The 18555-nt window shown below is 40.2% G+C and overlaps 1 protein-coding gene across 1 annotated transcript in view; it reads left to right on the top strand.

Moving 5' to 3' along the window:
* Nucleotides 1-18555, top strand: part of LOC133092727 (placenta-specific gene 8 protein) — a 35091-nt gene continuing 16536 nt past the window's right edge. The window contains exons 1-3 of the mRNA XM_061192450.1: nucleotides 1-110; nucleotides 13709-13850; nucleotides 16069-16193. Coding sequence (XP_061048433.1) covers nucleotides 13739-13850; nucleotides 16069-16193 — 237 coding nt within the window. The 5' untranslated portion in view covers nucleotides 1-110; nucleotides 13709-13738. The remainder of the gene's footprint in view (nucleotides 111-13708; nucleotides 13851-16068; nucleotides 16194-18555) is intronic.

Below are 18555 nucleotides of genomic sequence, written 5' to 3'. Positions count from 1 at the left end.
TTTGTACTGCATACTGGGATGGAAACACAATCTCTCTTTCCTGTATCTTTCACTTCTAGTGAGATTCTCAAGCCACAAGATACAGCCTGCCCAGAACCTATTTCTTAACTGTAAGTACTCTGAAATGAAGCACTTCTTTAAAAGCTTATCTTAGCCCTGGGGGGGGAAAAAAAGTTTTCTTTAAAAGTATTTGATTTTCTTGTTATTATTTCTAACATGCAATATTTTGAGGTTCAGCCGAAAGACCAATGTTCTCTTATCTAATTGCTTTAAATTTAGTTGTTAGTCAAATTCAACATGTGCCAGGCATGTGTGAGATGCCATGCTTTTCATAAGGTAGTCTTGAATCCTCATCAACTACTGCTTTCAGCAGGATATATATATTAGGCATTGTGTTTATGACTTTATCATTAATTTCACTCTTTATTTCATACATAGGCATGTTTACTTGTGCTAGTCTAATTTCTTTGTCTTTTGAAACTATTTTGCTTGATTTTTTTTCCATTAGAAAAAGAAGACGGGATTTTATAGATTTAGCTAATGAATCATGAGAATCCTTGAATTTTTGGTATGACAGTAAGAAAAACAGACTAGAAGGCTTCAAACTTAAATTCTGGTGCTTTATTTATATGTATAAAGAAAGAGACCCTTCTCACCTCACATTTGTTAACTTCTGAGATGAGAAATTAGGAAATGGAAATGTTTCAATCAAAGCAAAAAAAAATTAAAATTTAACATTGATAAACACTAGAAAGAAGAGGAAAATCTAAGCGATATATTGATTAATATTAATGTAATTAATGTAGTAGATTAATACTAATTAATATTAATAAGATAGGGGCTGTCCTTCTCAAGAGTGAGGTTTTCCAGGGCAGGGGAGACAGGTATAAGGTTAGTTGTAACTAAAACTAATGGATGAAATTAGGGTGTTTAAAATGTGGGCCAAATCCTGCAAGGTTTCTGGGCATTGAGGGCATTCCACGAAAGGGGTCTTCTAAAGAAAGGGGTCTCAGTCTCTCTTCAAAGCTTGTCCACCAAGATTCCCATTTCAATTCCTCCTGCCTCCATTCTTCCTTTCTCCGGAGTGGCCCCCACCAACTTTTTTCATCACCTGTCTGCTCTGTGGCATCAAAGACAACATGAAACGAAACAGCTGTGTGGTCCCTCAGTGATGGGTAGAGCTACCGGCTGTGAAGAGGAAACTACAGACCCTCCTGAACCCCTACGATATCTAACACAAGCGCTACACACATTGGGTGCCCAGTAATGTTTGCTAACGTGGGTTGGATCTGCAGTTATTCTTAACAGAAGAGAAATAAAAACGCCCAGGGCCGTGGGTTACGAAGTGTCCTCTGTAAGGGCACTGATGCTGGAATCTCCTGAGATGCCAGGCCTCTGCATGGGCAGGCAGCCCAGGGGTGAGTGGGGCTAGTTCCTGTGCTCCTCGGGAAAGCTGGAGGCCCTGGCATGGCTACATCTGCCTGGAGAAGGGGATGGTATTTTTCTAATTCTCACCAAGCTGTGTCTATGCAGAGGGCCACATTTCTCTACATGACAGCACCCTATGCCATAGGGGCAGCAGCCCTGAGGGTGCTCGGTACAGATTCCTGGACCCCAGCCCATCCCACCTAAATCACAATCTCGGAGAATAGTGCCCAGGAATCTACATCATAAACAAACTCTCCAAGTGGCTTTTACGCGCACAGTAAGCATTGAAGACCACTGAACGGAGGAGACAAGCTTGTAGACAAGGTCCCAGAAATTCTTGGAAACATTACTGGGCACTAAAGTGATTTCAGGGAAGTTGTCTTTTGTTATCTTCCCCTCAACTCCTGCTCTCGATCTTTTACCTTGAATGGTTAAGGTTAAAGACTATTGGGTATTTAATGGCTGAAGCAAAGAGACTTGCAACCGTTTAGGATATTTTGAGTTCGTTTTTATTTTATATTTTATTGCAACCTAAAGGATCCCTAGAATTGTGAAATGATATTTAAACCACAGAGCTGCATAGGAGTAAGTGTGCTTGTTTTCTCTTCTGTTTGATAGCTATCAGGGAGCTCTTTCTGGAGTAAGAAATCTCATGTGAGAAGTTACAAGACCTCTTTCAGAATAAGCCACATTGGTCAAAAAGAAGTCTGGGGCGCTGGTTCCTAGTGCTGTTGTTCTGGGCTGGGCCGGATAGAGTAGCCTTCCCCCCTGCTGTAGGTAACCTTCACTAGAGATGAACCTTGAAACCTCCCAGGGCCCCCAATCTCTGCTCAGTTCTCGGTGCTGAAGTCCACAGAAACACCTGGGGCGCCCCAGTTTTCCGTATTCAAAAAAGGAAGTCAAAAGTAGTGAAAGAAACAGAAACCGAGAGCTTTTGACTTTGGGGCTAAAGACTGTTGAGGCCACTACACTGAGAAAGTAAACTGTGGTACAAACTAACTGGCAGTCAGCACATGGATATTTCCGACGAAGCTGCTGGCTGCAAAATGTGCAGTTTACCATTGATTGAACTTCAGAGGCACTCAGAGAATGCTCCAGTCTCTGCTTTAAGGGCTAACAGTGGCCAATCTGAATACACAGATATATAAAGTATATACTGAGTGAGGACAGTTAGGAAAAAGAAAGGATGGTTAGATAATTGCAGGCAAGTTTTTATTTTGAAATCTTCAGATCATTCTATTCAAAATCACAGCATAGACTTCTTAAAAAATAAGCAAGTTAAATGAACATGTTTTTCCTGAGAGAGATCATGGGAAGGGTATAAGTTCATTCATTCAACAAGTAGTTACTGAATGCCAACTTGTGCCAGGCACTGGCCAGGGGCTAAGGAGAACAAAATTCAGACAGCTATAGGATAATCAGCACAGCCCTTTACTTTTTTTTTTTTTTAGTCACTGCATTTGCTTTTTGTTTCCAAAATGGGTATTTCTTGTGTGGATTATAAAAGGAATAAATGCTAATTGTAAAAAATTTTTTCAGACAATGCACAAAATTATAAAGATAAAAGTTAAAAATATCTACCAGCCAATCACCTAGTGATAACCACCGAACATTTTGTATAGCCTTTCCTGTTTTTTTCTGATATTTGATTATTAAAAAGAAATACAAAAGAAAGTTTGAATTTCCTTTTTTTTAAAGCATTTCCTGCAACGCCTCTTCTTCCCAGGCCCCAAATATGGGAAGCTATCACCCAAAACTATGGTTTCTGTCATGTGAGTACTGGGGTTTGGGATGTAGGATGTCTGGCGGTCTAAAGGAGTTCTAGGGAGAACTGCCGCTGCTTAAGTGGTTTTCAAAGGGCTGAGCACTAGCCTGTGTCTGATGTGCACCGGCTCCAGCGGGCATCACGCATTAAGACCGCGGTGGCGGGCGTGTTCATGGGCACCTACTGTGTGCCAGGCCCTGTGCTAAGCTTTTGCGTTACCTCAGAGAACACAGCCCACAAAAATTCCCTGCCCTTGTAGAGCTTACGCTCAGGACTGGGAGCTTCCTTTTCCCAAAACCAAGGTGATTATTGTAAAAAGCGTGAGCAACAGAAATGGCACAATTGCAGTTTATCTCCTTTTTCATGAATCCACAGAACGAGTGTGTGTAGAAAGCTGTGGATGCTTCTTACTAAACCGAAAAGCAGGCATGTGCACTAGAATTAGAATCTGGGGACCACCTAAGAGGTGTTAAAATCAGCGGGGCCAGGGGCAGGGGGTTGGTGATGATAGTTTCTTTCTGTCTTACTTCCTGATCAGAAGTGAGCTGATCAGCCCACTCATCTAATGAAAACTTTAAAAAAATGTATTACAAATGCCTGGTGAGACGGAGCGGCCGCGGCTGGCGGAGCGGCAGGGTGCCGGGCAGCGGCGCCCCGACCCTGTCCCAGACCCCGGGCTCCCTCGCGCCTGCCCGGTCAATCTCGGCTCCCACCAAATCTGGCAGGTCCAGCCGCGTACGGGGACAGGGACCAGCCCGGGTCCCAGCCTCGCGGACCCTCCCCGCGTCCGCGAGATGCAGCCGCCTGGAGCTGCCCGCGCCCTGACTGCGGCTGACCCTGCCCGCGGGCTCCGCGCTGCCTGCCCGGAGGGATTCGGGGGCAAAAAGTCAGGTCCCAGCAGAGGAGACGGCCGGGTACACAACTCACGTACTGGGGGGCCGAACGTCGGTGCCTGGCGGAGAACACCTTCTGCGCCGCCACGCTGCGCGCACTCACCATCCTGCGGGGCGAGAGGTCACGGCGGTGAGAAGCCCACCCCACTCTCCGGCCAGCGCTGCTGAAGCCCCCGGCCCTGCTCCTGCCGAGGCCACACCTCCCGCGTGCACCGGAAACGGGGAGCGAATGGCTCTCCGCCCCAAAGGGAAAAGCGGAGGCTGCTGATGGGCCCGTATGGTTTGATAACTTGGTTCAGCCTGACACCGGCGCGCCCCGCCACCGGCGGACTGTCCTGCCCTTGTCCCTTCTCCCTGCGAGGGAGCCAGAGCACAGCCAGAGGCAAGTTCGCTTCGTTCCACCACCTGATGATCCTACCCTTCAGGATAGACTCCTGCCTACAATGACACCCACAGATAACGCAGGCCCCGAATGATCGCCCCCCGCCACCTTCTCTCCTCCCCCCCATTTTTGTTCACTTACTAAACCTTCTTTCGCAGTGTTTTCTGTGAGATCCACAGTGGTTAGCCTCTCTGTTTTATTGTAAAAGAGCAGTAAAAAGCCATTATGGCGCGTTAAAAAATAAATAAAGCAAAAACCAAAATAAAAAACCACTTTAATGCATATAAAAGGACAAACCTAATAAATTTTAAATAAGCTTCAGCTATTCTGAATGCATTTTATGGTGTTTTATACGAAAAAGAGAAATTCTTTAGAATGGTTCCTAAGAATTATAAGGCGGAAATGCAACCACAGTTCAAAAATCTTATGGCTATGTTTACATTATATACTACTTGGATTTGGGAATATACGTTTTACAGCTTTTGTAACAGATTGCTTTTCTATTTTTCACTCTAAGTCCTATGGGGGCTCTCCTCTTCCCATATTCTCTTATGTTTTGTTTTCTTATTTTTTAGAAATAATTTCAGATTTATGAAAAATGTTGGAACAATAACACACAAAAAGACAAACAATAACAAACGTTGGCCATGATGATGGAACCCGCAAACAAAATGCAGCAGTTTTGGAAAACAATGTGAAGCAGTTCGAAATGCTAAACATGGCCTTGGTGGTATAGTGGTGAGCATAGCTGCCTTCCAAAATGCTAAACATAAAGTTAGTATTTTGACCCAGCAATTCCACTTCTAGATAGACACCCAAGAGGAATGAAAACAAATGTCCGCACAAAAACCTGTGTGGTACGCAGATAGTAATAGGAGCGTTATTCATAATAACAAAAAAGTAGAAGCAATCTAAATGACCATCAGCTGATCAATGGACAAACACAAAATGGTATATCCACACAATGGAATATTATTCAGCAGTAAAAAAAAAAAAAAAGAAAGTACTAATACATGCTGTGATAAGGATGAACCTTGAAAACATTATGCTAACTAAAGGAAGTCAGTTACCAAAAAAAAAACATATATTCTCTTATTCCATTTATATGAAATGACTAGAATAAGCAAACCAATAGAAACAAAAAGGAGATTAGAGATTGTTTGGACGTAGGGGAGGTGAGAGGAAGTGGGGAGTGACTGTTAATGGACATGGGTTTTCTTTAGAGGATGTGTGCTAAAATATTTCAAAATTAGATTATGGTGATGGTTATGCAAGTATGAATATACTAAAGTCACTGAACTGTATCCATTTTAAACGATTGAATTTTATAGTATGTAAAATATATCTCAATAAGATATTTTTTAAAATAACAGGGACTTTGCTGGCAGTCCAGTGGTTAGGACTCCACGTTTCCATTGCAGGGAGTGCGGGTTCAATCCCTGGTCAGAGAACTAAGATCCCACATGCACATGGCACAGCCTAAAAAATACAAAAATAAAAAAGTAATACACAGAGTCCCCATACACCCCTCACTGGCTTTCCTGGTTAATGTTTTACATAACAATAGTACACATACTGAAACCAGGGAATTAATATTGGCAAACTGCTATCACCTAATTAATCTACAGATCTTATCCAAATGTTACCAATTGTCCCACTATTGTCCTGAGGAAGAGAAAAGCAGCTCTTGCCATCGTGGAGCTGGCCCAGTGCTGTGAGCTAGGCTTTAGTGTTGCAGCAAGCTGGCCTGGCACTCACACCAGGTCTTTTTTTTTTTTTTTTTTTTTTTTGAGATATAATTGACATATAACATTATATTAGTTTCAGGTGTACAACATAATGATTTGATATTTGTATATACTGTGAAATGATCACCACAGTAAATCTAGTTAACATGCATCACCACACAGTTACAAATTTTTTTCCTGAGATGAGAACTTTTAAGATTTATTCTCTTAGCAACTTTTAAATATACAATACAGTGTTATTAACTATAGTCACCATGCTGTACATTACAGCCCCAGGACTTATTTATTTTACGACTGCAAGTTTGTACCTTTAGACCACCTTCACCCATTTCTCCCACGCCCTACCCCTCACCTCTAACAACCACCAATCTGTTCTCCGTATCCATGAGTTTGGTTTGTTTGCTTGTTTTAGATTCCACGTATAAGTGAGATCATACTGTATTTGTCTTTCTGTGTCTGACTTATTTCACTTAGCATAATGCCTTTAAGGTCCATCCATATTGTCCTCCCCACTGGGTCTTGATGTTCCCCTCTAGCACATGAACAATTTCACAGAGCATCAACATCAGATAAGACCATAATGAATCAAATAAAAACACTAACACTCCGTGATCATATTTGAACACAGATGAACTTTAAACATTCTCCAAGCCACAAAATACCAAACATTTCCCTTTCCTGGCTAATATGAGTGATTGCTGTTTCTTTACCTGTTGCAGGGTTAGGCTTGCTCTAGTCACCTTCACTCCCACAGATAAGATTTATTAATATACCCAGTCATAGCATTGTCTCCACTTCCTGGAGCACATCAGTATGTCCCATTACTGATAATATCAACTTTGGTCACTTGACTAAGATAGTGTCTGCCAGATTTATCCACTAGAGAGTTGCTGTTTTTCTCTTTGTAATTAATAAGTAGCCTGTGGGGTGATACTTTGAGATGTGTAAATATGTTGTTTCTCATCATACTTTCAAAGTCTAATTTTAGCATCCATCTGTGAGTCTTGCCTATAACAATTATTACTGTAGTGTTTGCCAAATGGTGATCTTGTATTTCCGTCACTGCCTCTATATTCGTTAATGGGAATTCTCCCTCATTTTATTTATTGTTATTATTATTATTATTTTGGCCGTGCCGTGTAGACTGCAGGATCTTAGTTCCCTGAGCAGGGATCGAACCTTGCCTCTTGCAGTGGAAACGTGGAGTCTTAACCTCTGGGGACCACCAGGGAATTCCCCCCTTCTCCCTCAGAGTAAATAAAATTTACTCTTTTATTTATATCAGTAGAGAGTTATGGATAGTTTAGTCTATGAATTATAATCGGATATTAACATTGTTTGGTTACACAAATTGTCCCAGATTTAGCCATTGGAAGAGCCATCAAGTTGGCTCTGAGGTCCTATCTCTAATCCATATTTGCACCCTGTTTTACTTTTTGGTATACAAGATGTTCCAGGCTTATCTTGTACTTCCCTTTCCCAGCCCTGGAATCATCCATTTCTCTAATGAACTCAGGCTCTTTTTTTCATTGGAAAATGGTATTTAGAAACCAAGATTTGGGCACAAGGTGTGTTCATTGATAGTGGGTGGTTGTTGCTTCTAGGTCCTCTCAATGGAGAGGGCTAGGAAATACTTATGTATTCATACATATATACACATTTCTATATCTCTCTGTGTGTATGGGTGTGTGTGTGTGTGTGTGTGTGTGTGTACTGTAAAGTTGTTGTTTGTTGCCTCAGTGGCTTCCTAAGTGCTTGTTTTGAACTTTTACCAAGTTATTGCCCACTTCTAAGTACCCATCCCCAATACATGTGTTCATAAGCCTTATAATGACTTCCCCATCTTACCCTTTTCCTACTTTCCACGTTGACCCAGTTACATTTAAATTACCCAGTGAGAATGCTTCCTGCATGCCACAAGCTACCCCACTCATGACCCTCAATAAAGGCATTCGCCTATGGGTCCTGGCTCTGCTCTCTCGATGCCTACTGTTACCAAACTTCAGGCTTTTAAGGGACTTTGCATGGCCCTCTGGGCATGTCATGCCTCCCCCTTTAGGACCTGTGAGTAGAATAAATTTTTTAATTTCATATGCTTGTCTGAATGGGATTTCTGTAGCTGTGTCGGAGTGACCCTTAAAGACCCCACAAAGGAGTCTTACCCTCTCATTTACAACTGTGTGTGTGTGTGTGTGTGTGTGTGTAAATAACCATGAGTTCATACCACTGATTCCAATCCAACAGGACTCATACTAGCTGTCCTCCTTTCCTTATTTGTAATTTCTTTCTCTGACAGGGAAAAATCTCAATCTCATTATCCACAGTATATTGTTCAAGCCATATATATAGATAGATAGATAGATAGATAGATAGATAGATAGATAGATAGATAGATTTCAGAATTGCTAATTCATACCCCTGTGAAAAACAAGTTTACTAACTAGAGTATAATATTTATGTCAGTTATTTTTTTTATAGCTTTATGTTATATAGTCAAAATACTTTCCAAGGTTATTTAGGTTACCTTTTTCTTCCTCAGTGTGGTTATAATATTAATTGTAATACAGTCAGGTCTATTTGTTACTGTTTATATTGCATTTTGGGATCCTGCCACATTCTGGTTGATTTTGACTATCCATTTATGCATTGACTTGATATGTGAAATATTAGCATGGTTGGAAGAGTCAGAGCCATATGAAAAGGTACACTTAGAGAAGTGTTGCCCCCAGCCCTGCTACTCCATTTCCATTCTCTCACTCTTTCCACCTCATTTACCCTGAACATAACAAGTTACATTTGTGTCTGGTTTATTCTTCCTGTATTTCTTATTGCACAGTTGAACAGATACATGTGTGTTTTCTTATTTCCCTTTATTTCTTACATGAAGGATATACCAAAAACATTCTTTTGTACATTTTTTTTTCCCACTTATATATATCTTGGAAGTTACTTCATGTCAGTTTATAGAGCTCGTCCTCATTCTTTTTTTGATAGCTGCATAACAATCCGCTGTGTGGGTGTACCATAGTTTATTCAACCTGTCTCCCATATAGTGCTTACAATTATTTTGCAAAAACAAACAATGCTGCTAGGAATAACCTCATGCGTATGTGTTTTTGCATTTTTGGAGGTATATCTTCAGTATGAATTTCTAGATATGGGATTACTTGGGCAAATGGTAAGCGTAAGTGTAGTTTTGTTAAGTATTGCCAAAGTTCCTTCCAGAATGGTTGCACCAGTTTGCATTCTCACCAGAAATATATGAGTACCTGTTCCTCCACAGCCTTGCCAAAAGAATGTGTTGCATACTCTTTAATTTTTGCCACCTGACAAGTGTTTAATTTGCATTTCTTTAATGCTGAGTGAGTTTGAACATCTTTTTTAATATACTTAAGGTCATTTTCGTGTCTTCTTTTGTGAATTATCTGTTCCTGCCTTGTCATTTTGTCAACCTTGGGGCTTTTAAATGTCTCTCATTTTAAAGGTTTTTTTTTTTAATACTTAGATTTTGTCCTCTCTTTGTGTACCTATAATCATTTTATTAAAACTTAGAAAAATATATGTTTGCAGACCACACTCACTAATGGGAAGGGAAATACCTAGAGCTATTTTCTGATGGTGATGAAGTTCAACAGACAGAAACCTTTAAAAAAACGTTTTAAAGCTTCTTCCTTCTTTCTAAAAAAAGTAAAAATAAACTCGTTTAATACTCATCCAAAAACACTGTGTCCTTCACATGAGGCTGTTTGCTAGGACTCAGGGGACCATTTATAATGATAGACCTGGTTAATTTACAATTAGCTATGATGAAGCCTGGGCAGATTTAGACATGTTTGAACCATTGTTGATACGCTTTCAATTGTGTGGAAAAACATCCAAGATGTTGCCTTGTTTCATATACTGCTCTCTCTTTTTGTCCATGGGAACTACCAAATTAGCCAGGCATTACCGAGCAATGCAATCTAGAAAGAAACCCAGTTAATTCAAGAAATAGAAAAAGTGTAAAGTAATATGGAACAATGGAGGTAATTTGCTTGTTTTTGACACTGCCCTGTGAGGGAAATAATACAAGAAAGCATTAGTATAATCACATTGCCTGAGTATCTGGAAGCACTGTATTTTCAATTTTAGTGTTTTTCTTTTGTCCTGAATTCTGAAGTGGAAATGTATTACATCTCAGTGTCTAGCACACTGTGAGTGAATCAAGCATATAATAAGTACTTAATTCAAGAAGACAAGGAAAAGTACCTTCTATTAGACTAACATTGAAGTTGGTGCTAAAGGAATAAATACGAAAAGAGAGTTCCAGTTCTCAAGGAGATCACAACAAACCAATGAAAATGCCACCCTGTAATAAGTGCTGTGATGGAGCAGGGCTCTAAAGCTAAGGGGCAAAGGGAGGGACAGGGACTGTGGAGTGAGCCAGAGAAGGATTTGAATTTCATAATTTACTTAAACTCTCTGAGCCTCCATTTCCTCATCAACTCAATAAAGATAATAATTCCTACTTAGCAGGGCTGTTGTAACATTAAGTGGACAGTGTGAGTCTAGCACAGTGCCTGATATAAGGTAGAATCTCAATGAATATTAACTGATATTATTCCCAATAGATATTTGTGGAAATCATCAAAAGACATTTCCTTGCTGCATTTTTGTACATTTTAGCCACTCTCCCTGATACTAATCTGATTTTTTTCATTGTTCATTAAATTCATCCCTAGACTTTATCTCATAGAAGGTACTCATAGAAGGTACTTTTCATTGTCTTCTTGAATTAAGTACTTATTATATGCTTGATTCACTCACAGTGTGCTAGACACTGAGATGTAATACATTTCCACTTCAGAATACAGGACAAAAGAAAATACTCTCAATAAGCACAGAAGGTGGATAGGTCAGAAACCATTTCCATTTTTACAGATTAGTAGGAGGAAATTTAAATGACTAGTTAAATAACTAGGCTGATCAATGACTAGTCCAAGATCACACGGTTTAAAAACCAGAATTTGAGCAAAGATATTCTCACTTCAAATCAAATCAATGTTGCATGACCCCACACTGCCTCTCATGATGGAGAGAATTTAGGACTAACCTAACAAAGTGTACTTCCTAATAAACATTGCTGGGGCACACCATCAGGGCTTGCCCCTAACACGTACCAAAGGTCTGTCAGCACTGACAGTCGGCACTGTCAGAGGGATACAGGCTCCAGGTAAATTTGAAGTGAAGGACCAACTTGGATGCAGGAAGATTGGAGAGGACTACTGTGATATTGTGGTTTTTAATAAGAAATACATATTTGGTCTTCATTCCTGTTCTTGGCACAGAGCTCCTAAAATCTTTGGAATTTCTTACATGGTAAGAGCGATAAAGGTGTCTTGTTATTCATAACAAGCCCCTCTCAACTACAGAGGAGTTTATGCTAATGAAGTGACTTTTTGGAAAGCCCTTGAGGGTGCTGGTTGCCAGGGGAACCAATCTTTGATTAGAGGGTTGGAACTTTTAGCCCCAGCTCTCAGACTTCCAGGGGAGAGGAGAGGGGTTTGGAGACTGAGTTCAATCACCAATGGCCATGATTTAATCAATCATGCCTATGTAATCAAGGCTCCATAAGAACCCAAAAGGACAGGGTCCAGAGAGCTTTTGGGTTGGTGTGCTGGGAGGGTGGCCCACCCCAAACTCCACAGGTTCTGAACCTCACCCTATGTACCTTTTCATCTGGTTGTTCATTCGTATCCTTTAATAGCCTTTGTAATATATCAATAATCTAGTAAGTAATCTATTTTCCTGAGTTCTGTGAGCCACTCCAGCAAATTAATCAAACCTGAGGAAGGGGTCATGGGAACCTCTGATCTAGTTGGTCAGAAGCACAGGTGACAACCTGGTCTTACAACTGGCATCTGAAGTAGGGGAGGGAGGGCAGTCTTGTGGGACTGAGCCCTTAACACGTGGAATCTGACACTGTCTCCTGTAGACAGTGTCAGAATTGAGCTAAATTGTAGGACACTGTATGGGCAGGCTCCCCAAGATGCCTGTTCTCTTGTTCTCTGTACATTCTCTGCTCGACCAGTCCCTGCTTCACCTACATTCTATTCAGATGACTGACCTTCCCTAATCAGTAAATGCCTATGTACTTTCCCCCGCCCCAGCTAGTGATTGTTCTAAGCTTTAGACCAGAATATCTCCCCTGTGATAGCTTATCAAAGGGGTGGTGGGAGGCTGTGCTCCTCTGCTGGTTTCCCTGGTAACCAGTGAGCCAACCCGATGTCAATCCCCCCTATAACTGGTAACCTCCCCCTCCCCCCATCCCCTGCCCTGGGAGCGAAGACTGGTGGGCTGTCACTCCAGGACCTTGCTTCAGACATGTAAGATCCCCCTATCCATTAAACCATTGATGTTTCTGTCACTGACCCTGGGCTCTTTCTTCAGTCTCTGGACAAGTACAGGGCTTGCAGGCCTGCAGCGTGCAACCCAATGGACCCCCAGCTGGTGTTGCAGAATTGCTTGGTGTGGAAAAAAGCTACCACACATTTGGTGATCACAAGTGACAGACAGTGTTCTGTGAGTAGACAGAAAACAGGGGAGTTTTTCCTTTACAACTGCTCATGAGAAACAAGTCCACAACAAAAGGGAACATAAAAGAGGGGCAAGAGGAGAAAGCGTGCGAGTGCACGAAAGCTTAGGATGGTGCAATTTTACAGAAGTCTGTTTCTGTAATTCGCTACTCCTTTTGTCAACTGAAAAAAAATGCACAACGTGAGCGCTGTGAGTTAAGTTTTATTTGGAGCCAAATGAGGACTATAGCCTGGGAGACAGCGTCTCAGATAGCTCTGAGGGACTGCTGCGAAGAGGTCGGAGGGGAGGTCAGTAATACATGGATTTAGTGAAGGGGGTACGTGCCATCAAGCACACATTTTGACAGAAGGTTGCTGCTGGTCACGAGGACCAGATGCCTCCGTTAATGATTTTAGTGCTTTTCTAGATATGAGAAGATGTAAGACATGCGGCTCATAAAATCTTCTCCTAAAAAATATCTAACTCTCTGAAGGCCTGTTCTGCCAGTGTTTCCCAGAGCACACAGTGCCGCATTCCTGATCTCCGCCCTGAACTCCTTTCAGGGTGTGTTGGAGGTCAGCGACTGCAGTGGCCGGTGACTTCGTTCTTGTAGAACCAAACAGCGTGCAACAATTTTTAGTTGGCGTGGTCATTATCACGGGTTCCCTCATTTGTTTCCCTGTCTTGTGTGGAGACCAGGCACCTGTTTAAAACAGTTCTTACAACCCTGTTACGTTCCCTAACGCCAAGAGAAGAATCTGTACGTTTTACCGGTTCAGTGAATCCCTTCCCCCAGGGGCCTCTGCAGAAATTCTGTTCTTCAAAGATCAACAAGTCACTTGGTCTAAATTGCCTCACTTGCCCGTGAAGCAGAGTGCCTCAAAACAGGCTTCCAAGAGCAACCTCCAGGCTACTTACACCAAGTTTTTCCTTTCAGACCACAGCCACGTAAGACCCTGCATCGAAAATGCAAGCTCCATCTCCAGTGGTCATTGTAACTCAGCCTGGAAGTGGTCCGGTTCCTCAAACCTCTAACTGGCAGACGGGCATGTGTGACTGCTTCAGCGATTGTGGCGTCTGTAAGTGCTGGGGAAAGTGACCCCGTAACTGATGCGGAGGTGAATTACCAAAGACCAAATCCTTCCCTCATTCCTCCCTTATTGTGTAGTAAACGTTCCCCACTGATGCCAAAGTACCCTGTGTGTCAGGCAATGCTTTGTTAACAGAAAAAGCCTGTACGGGATTGTAAATTAATTCTTCTCCACCCTTCGAAGAATAGTTTTACTCCTAAAATAAGTTCTGGAGTTAAGATAACAGGAAAAAAGCTGATGACTCTAACAATGAACAGACTTGGCCTAATGACTATAAATAGACCATACATCATATTAAAAGACACATTTCAAGTTTTACTTGATTAAAAAAAAAAAAAAAGACTGCTCTTGTTACACATAAATTAAACTTATTATTTTATAGTTACACTGTGCCCAGTAAACAAGGGATAATTTTCATCCATGGTTTCAGCATGAGCTCAGAGAAGAATTATTTTATTTGTACATTTAGCTTTGTTATGCACCTAAGAATAAAGAATTCTACAGGCAATTAACTTCTCATTGGGTAAAATATCTCTGACTCTCCTTGTTTTTTGTTTTGTTTCTTTTATGAGAGCTCTCTAAGTAAACTTGGGAAAGAGAACGTTTGTGAGAAGATGGGGGTGTCAGAAAGGTCAAATGCTTAGTTCTCAACACCAAGCAGGAAACAAACAAACCTGCCTATATAACAAATTTTCCTCTGAGGTTTTTGTTGTTCCCCCCCACCCCCACCCACAGCCTCTTTGAAGTCTACACAGTGTTCTGAGACAGGAAAGGAAACCTTGTTAACCTTTAACTTATCAGTGGAATTGAAATTTGAAATCGAGTTAATAATTACATTGAAAAGCATAAAGGGGGGCTTCCCTGGTGACGCAGTGGTTAAGGACCCGCCTGCCAATGCAAGGAACGCGGGTTCAAACCGTGGTCCGGGAAGATCCCACATGCTGCAGAGCAACTAAGCCCGTCGCCACAACTACTGAGGCTGTACTCTAGAGCCCGCAAGCCACAACTGCTGAAGCCTGTGCGCCTAGAGCCTGTGCTCCGCAACAAAAGAAGCCACCGCAATGAGAAGCCCCGCACCACAACAAAGAGTAGCCACCGCCTTCTACAAGTAGAGAAAGCCCAAGCGCAGCAACGCAGACCAAACGCAACCAAAAATAAAGATAAATAAATAAAAATTTTTTAAAAAGTAGATTGTAAAATAATATTTAAAGTAATATTAAATGTTAAAAATAATATTTTTTTTAAAAAGCACAGAGGGAAAGAATTACCTAGGAAATGGAACAGTTGGGTTTATTGTTTTGCTCTCATTGTCCTACTGGATGACCTGGGGTGATGACTTACACTTCTCAGGACATTAGTTCAACATCTGCATATCATAGTGATAATGAAACCACAATAATAAAACCTTCTAAAGATGAACATTCTAATCCCCTAACCCCTAGTATTGTTACTCGAATAAGTGAATTACAAGTCCTAATATGAGCTTAATATCTTCATATAGAATTTCTTAATTGTAGATCTGACCAAATCATTCTCCCTTCTTAAAATATTTCAGAGCTTCCTCATGACTTCCATGACCCATTCTGAGCACTCGTACTTCCTCGTTATCCAGTCTCCAACCCGCCTTGGGTCCAGCTTCATCCCCATCCCATCCCTGGCTCCAGCCATGTTGAATGAAAACCAGCCATTGTCGAGACATACCATGTTATCTAAAGAGGCTCTTTTCCCTTTCCTCTACCTATAAAATTCCTAATCATCCTTCAATATTCAGATCAAGCAACATTTCCTTCCCAGAGCACTGGAGGCCCCATTTGTGTGAATGACTCCTTGGCATCTTGAGTAGGTTTCTGTTGGAGAACTTTTCATATTATCTAACTTCCCTTCTAGACTTCAGACAGAGGCATTGTCAGTACTGAGGATAATCTCTGGAACATGGCTAGGTTTCAGTGAATCATTCAATACATGGATGAAGGCAGTACTACAAAAAGAATACAGACTTTCCAAGGTGTGGTTATTCCGGAAATGATTGGGTGGGGAGAAGGGAGAAGCTGATGCGATGCTGAGCAAAAGCCGTGAAGATGGACTTGGCAGCAGGATGTGTGACAAAGGCCCCAGGATTTGGACCGCCATTCATGAAAGCACACTAACTTTCAACTGTGGTGGGGGCAGAGTGGAGTAATTTGTACCTCTGATTTCATGTGTCCAGGTCTCTGTGGCATATTTTGCTTCACGTGTCTTGCATGTCAAGTTGCATCTGATATGAATGAATGTTGTCTGTGTGGAACAAGTGTTGCAATGAGGACCCTCTACAGGACTCGATACGGCATCCCGGTGAGTCTCTTACAATACTGTATCATTCAAGTATGCGCCCACGTTCAAAATAATTGTTATAAACATGGAGACAATTTGATGGTACCCATCATCTGAATTTGACTGGTAGGAGTTTCCTAGCATCTGCAACCTTGTATTCCATTACTGTCGCAATAGATCCTCTGGTTATGGGACCTCCTTCTACGTTTTGTGAAAACCTTAGAAAATAAACAACTCTCATATTTGCAATGTATGTCATACAGTGGAAGAGGATTGTTCAGAGCCTACTATGCCCCAGGTACATTATGTTTGTTACATCATTTAATCCTTACACCATCCCCGTAAAATAAGTAGGCCCACCAGGCAGAATTCCTTCTTACTCAGGGGAAGTCGTTCTTTCTCTATTAAGGCCTTCAACTAATTAGATGAGGCCCACCCACATTATGGAGGGTTACTCTAAGTATACTGATTTAAATGTTAATCTCATCTGAAATATTATCTTCACAGAAACATCTAGAATAGTGTTTGATCTAATATCTGGGTACTATGACCTGGCCAAGTTGACACATAAAATTAACCATCACAGGGAATATCAATAAATAGGCAGAATATTTTAGGAACTTACTTTATTCCATTGAAATTATTTTATTTTTTCATTTGAAAATATTTCTTACTTTTTTAATTATACAAAATAATACATATATAGGTAATTTTATGACAAATTCAAACACAGAGGTATATAAAATAAAAGGTGAAAATCTCTACTCAGTGATAAATTCTATTAGTAATTTGGTGGTCTCCTTCCTCAGGTTTTTTTTTTTCCTATGCCTATAATGCATATACATATAGATTAGATGTAGCTATAGCTATAGATCTAGACATATGGGGTCTGGGATTTGCAGGGCTCTTTTATCGCTTTTTTTTTTTTTTAAATGAGTTCATACTATATTGTAACCTGTTTTTTCCATTTAATATATGGTAGACCCCCTTTATGTCTGTAATACAGATTCTTTTTAATGTCTGCATAGTATTCCATCATAGAGATAATATACTTAATCACTTCCTTATTGATGAAAGGTTAAGTGCTATTGCAGTTTAGATAGTTGTACGTATATGATTTTGTACATGCACTGGTATTTTTGTAGGATGGTGTACTAGATTAGATTGACAGATCACAGGATATGCACATTCAAAATTTGAAAAATACTGTCAAGTATCCCTTCAAAAAGATTATATCAATTTATAATTTATTAATATAAGTGTGCCAATATAATATTTTTTTCATGTTGCCTGTCAGAGAGGCAAAAATGATATTTCCTTGTTGTTTTAGTTAAATTTTTATTAGATAGATCAAGCAACTTTTTGAAAATTTATTGTCCTTTTGCATTTCTTCTATAAATTATCTGTACATATACTTTGTTCATTGTTTTATTGAGTTGTTTGTCTTTTCTAATTGATTTGTAGGAGCTCTTTATTTATTATGCTATGACTATTTAACATGAAAGTTATCAACTTTTTTAAAGGCTTAGTACATAATCAATTTTTTTAAATGCTCATTAGGAGTTTGAAAAATTAATAACAGTCTGAAACTAAAACTTTAGTTGGTTTTGACAAAATTTGGAAGATTGGAAGGAAGAGGAAGAAACAAAGATATTCTAAAGGCTTTGTCTGGCATTGATAGATAAATACACATTTTTTAATAAAAAGAACATTACAGAAGTATAACTGACTTACAATAAACTGCATATATTTAAAATGTACAATTTGATAAGTTTAGACATATGTATATACCTGTGAAACCTCACAGTCAAAATAGTGAACATATTCATCACCCCCCAAATTTACTTGCATCCCTTTGTAATCTTTCCTTCTTTCCCCTCCCCTCTTCCCCAAGTAACCACCAATATGCTTTTTGTCACTATAGATTAGTTTTCATTTTCTACCATTTTATATAATAGAACTGTACAGTGTGTAGCTTCTTTCACTCAGTATAATTATTTTGGGATTCTTCAAATTGTTGTGTTGTGTAAACTTACAATGTGTTAAGAGGGTAGATCTCATGTTAAGTATATATTTTTAACCCAAACAATAAAATTAGAAAAAAAAAGAAAATATTTGAATGGCAAATAAGCACATAAGAAGATGTTCAACATCATCAGTCATTAGAGAAATGCAAATTAAAACCACAATGAGATACCACTACACACCTATTGGGTTAGCTAAAATTAATCAGCCTAAACCCCAAGTGTGAGCGGATATGGAGGAACTGAAACTCTCATGCACTGCTGATTGGAATGTAAAATACAGTTTCTTAAAAAGTTAAATGTACACCTACTTTTTGGCCCAGCCATTCTGCTCCTAGATATTTACCCTGCAAAAATAT

The sequence above is a fragment of the Eubalaena glacialis genome, chromosome 5 (assembly GCF_028564815.1).
Source record: "Eubalaena glacialis isolate mEubGla1 chromosome 5, mEubGla1.1.hap2.+ XY, whole genome shotgun sequence".
Classification (NCBI taxonomy): Eukaryota; Metazoa; Chordata; class Mammalia; order Artiodactyla; family Balaenidae; genus Eubalaena; species Eubalaena glacialis.
Note: the sequence above shows the minus strand (reverse complement) of the source record. Positions and strands in the feature narration are given on the sequence as shown.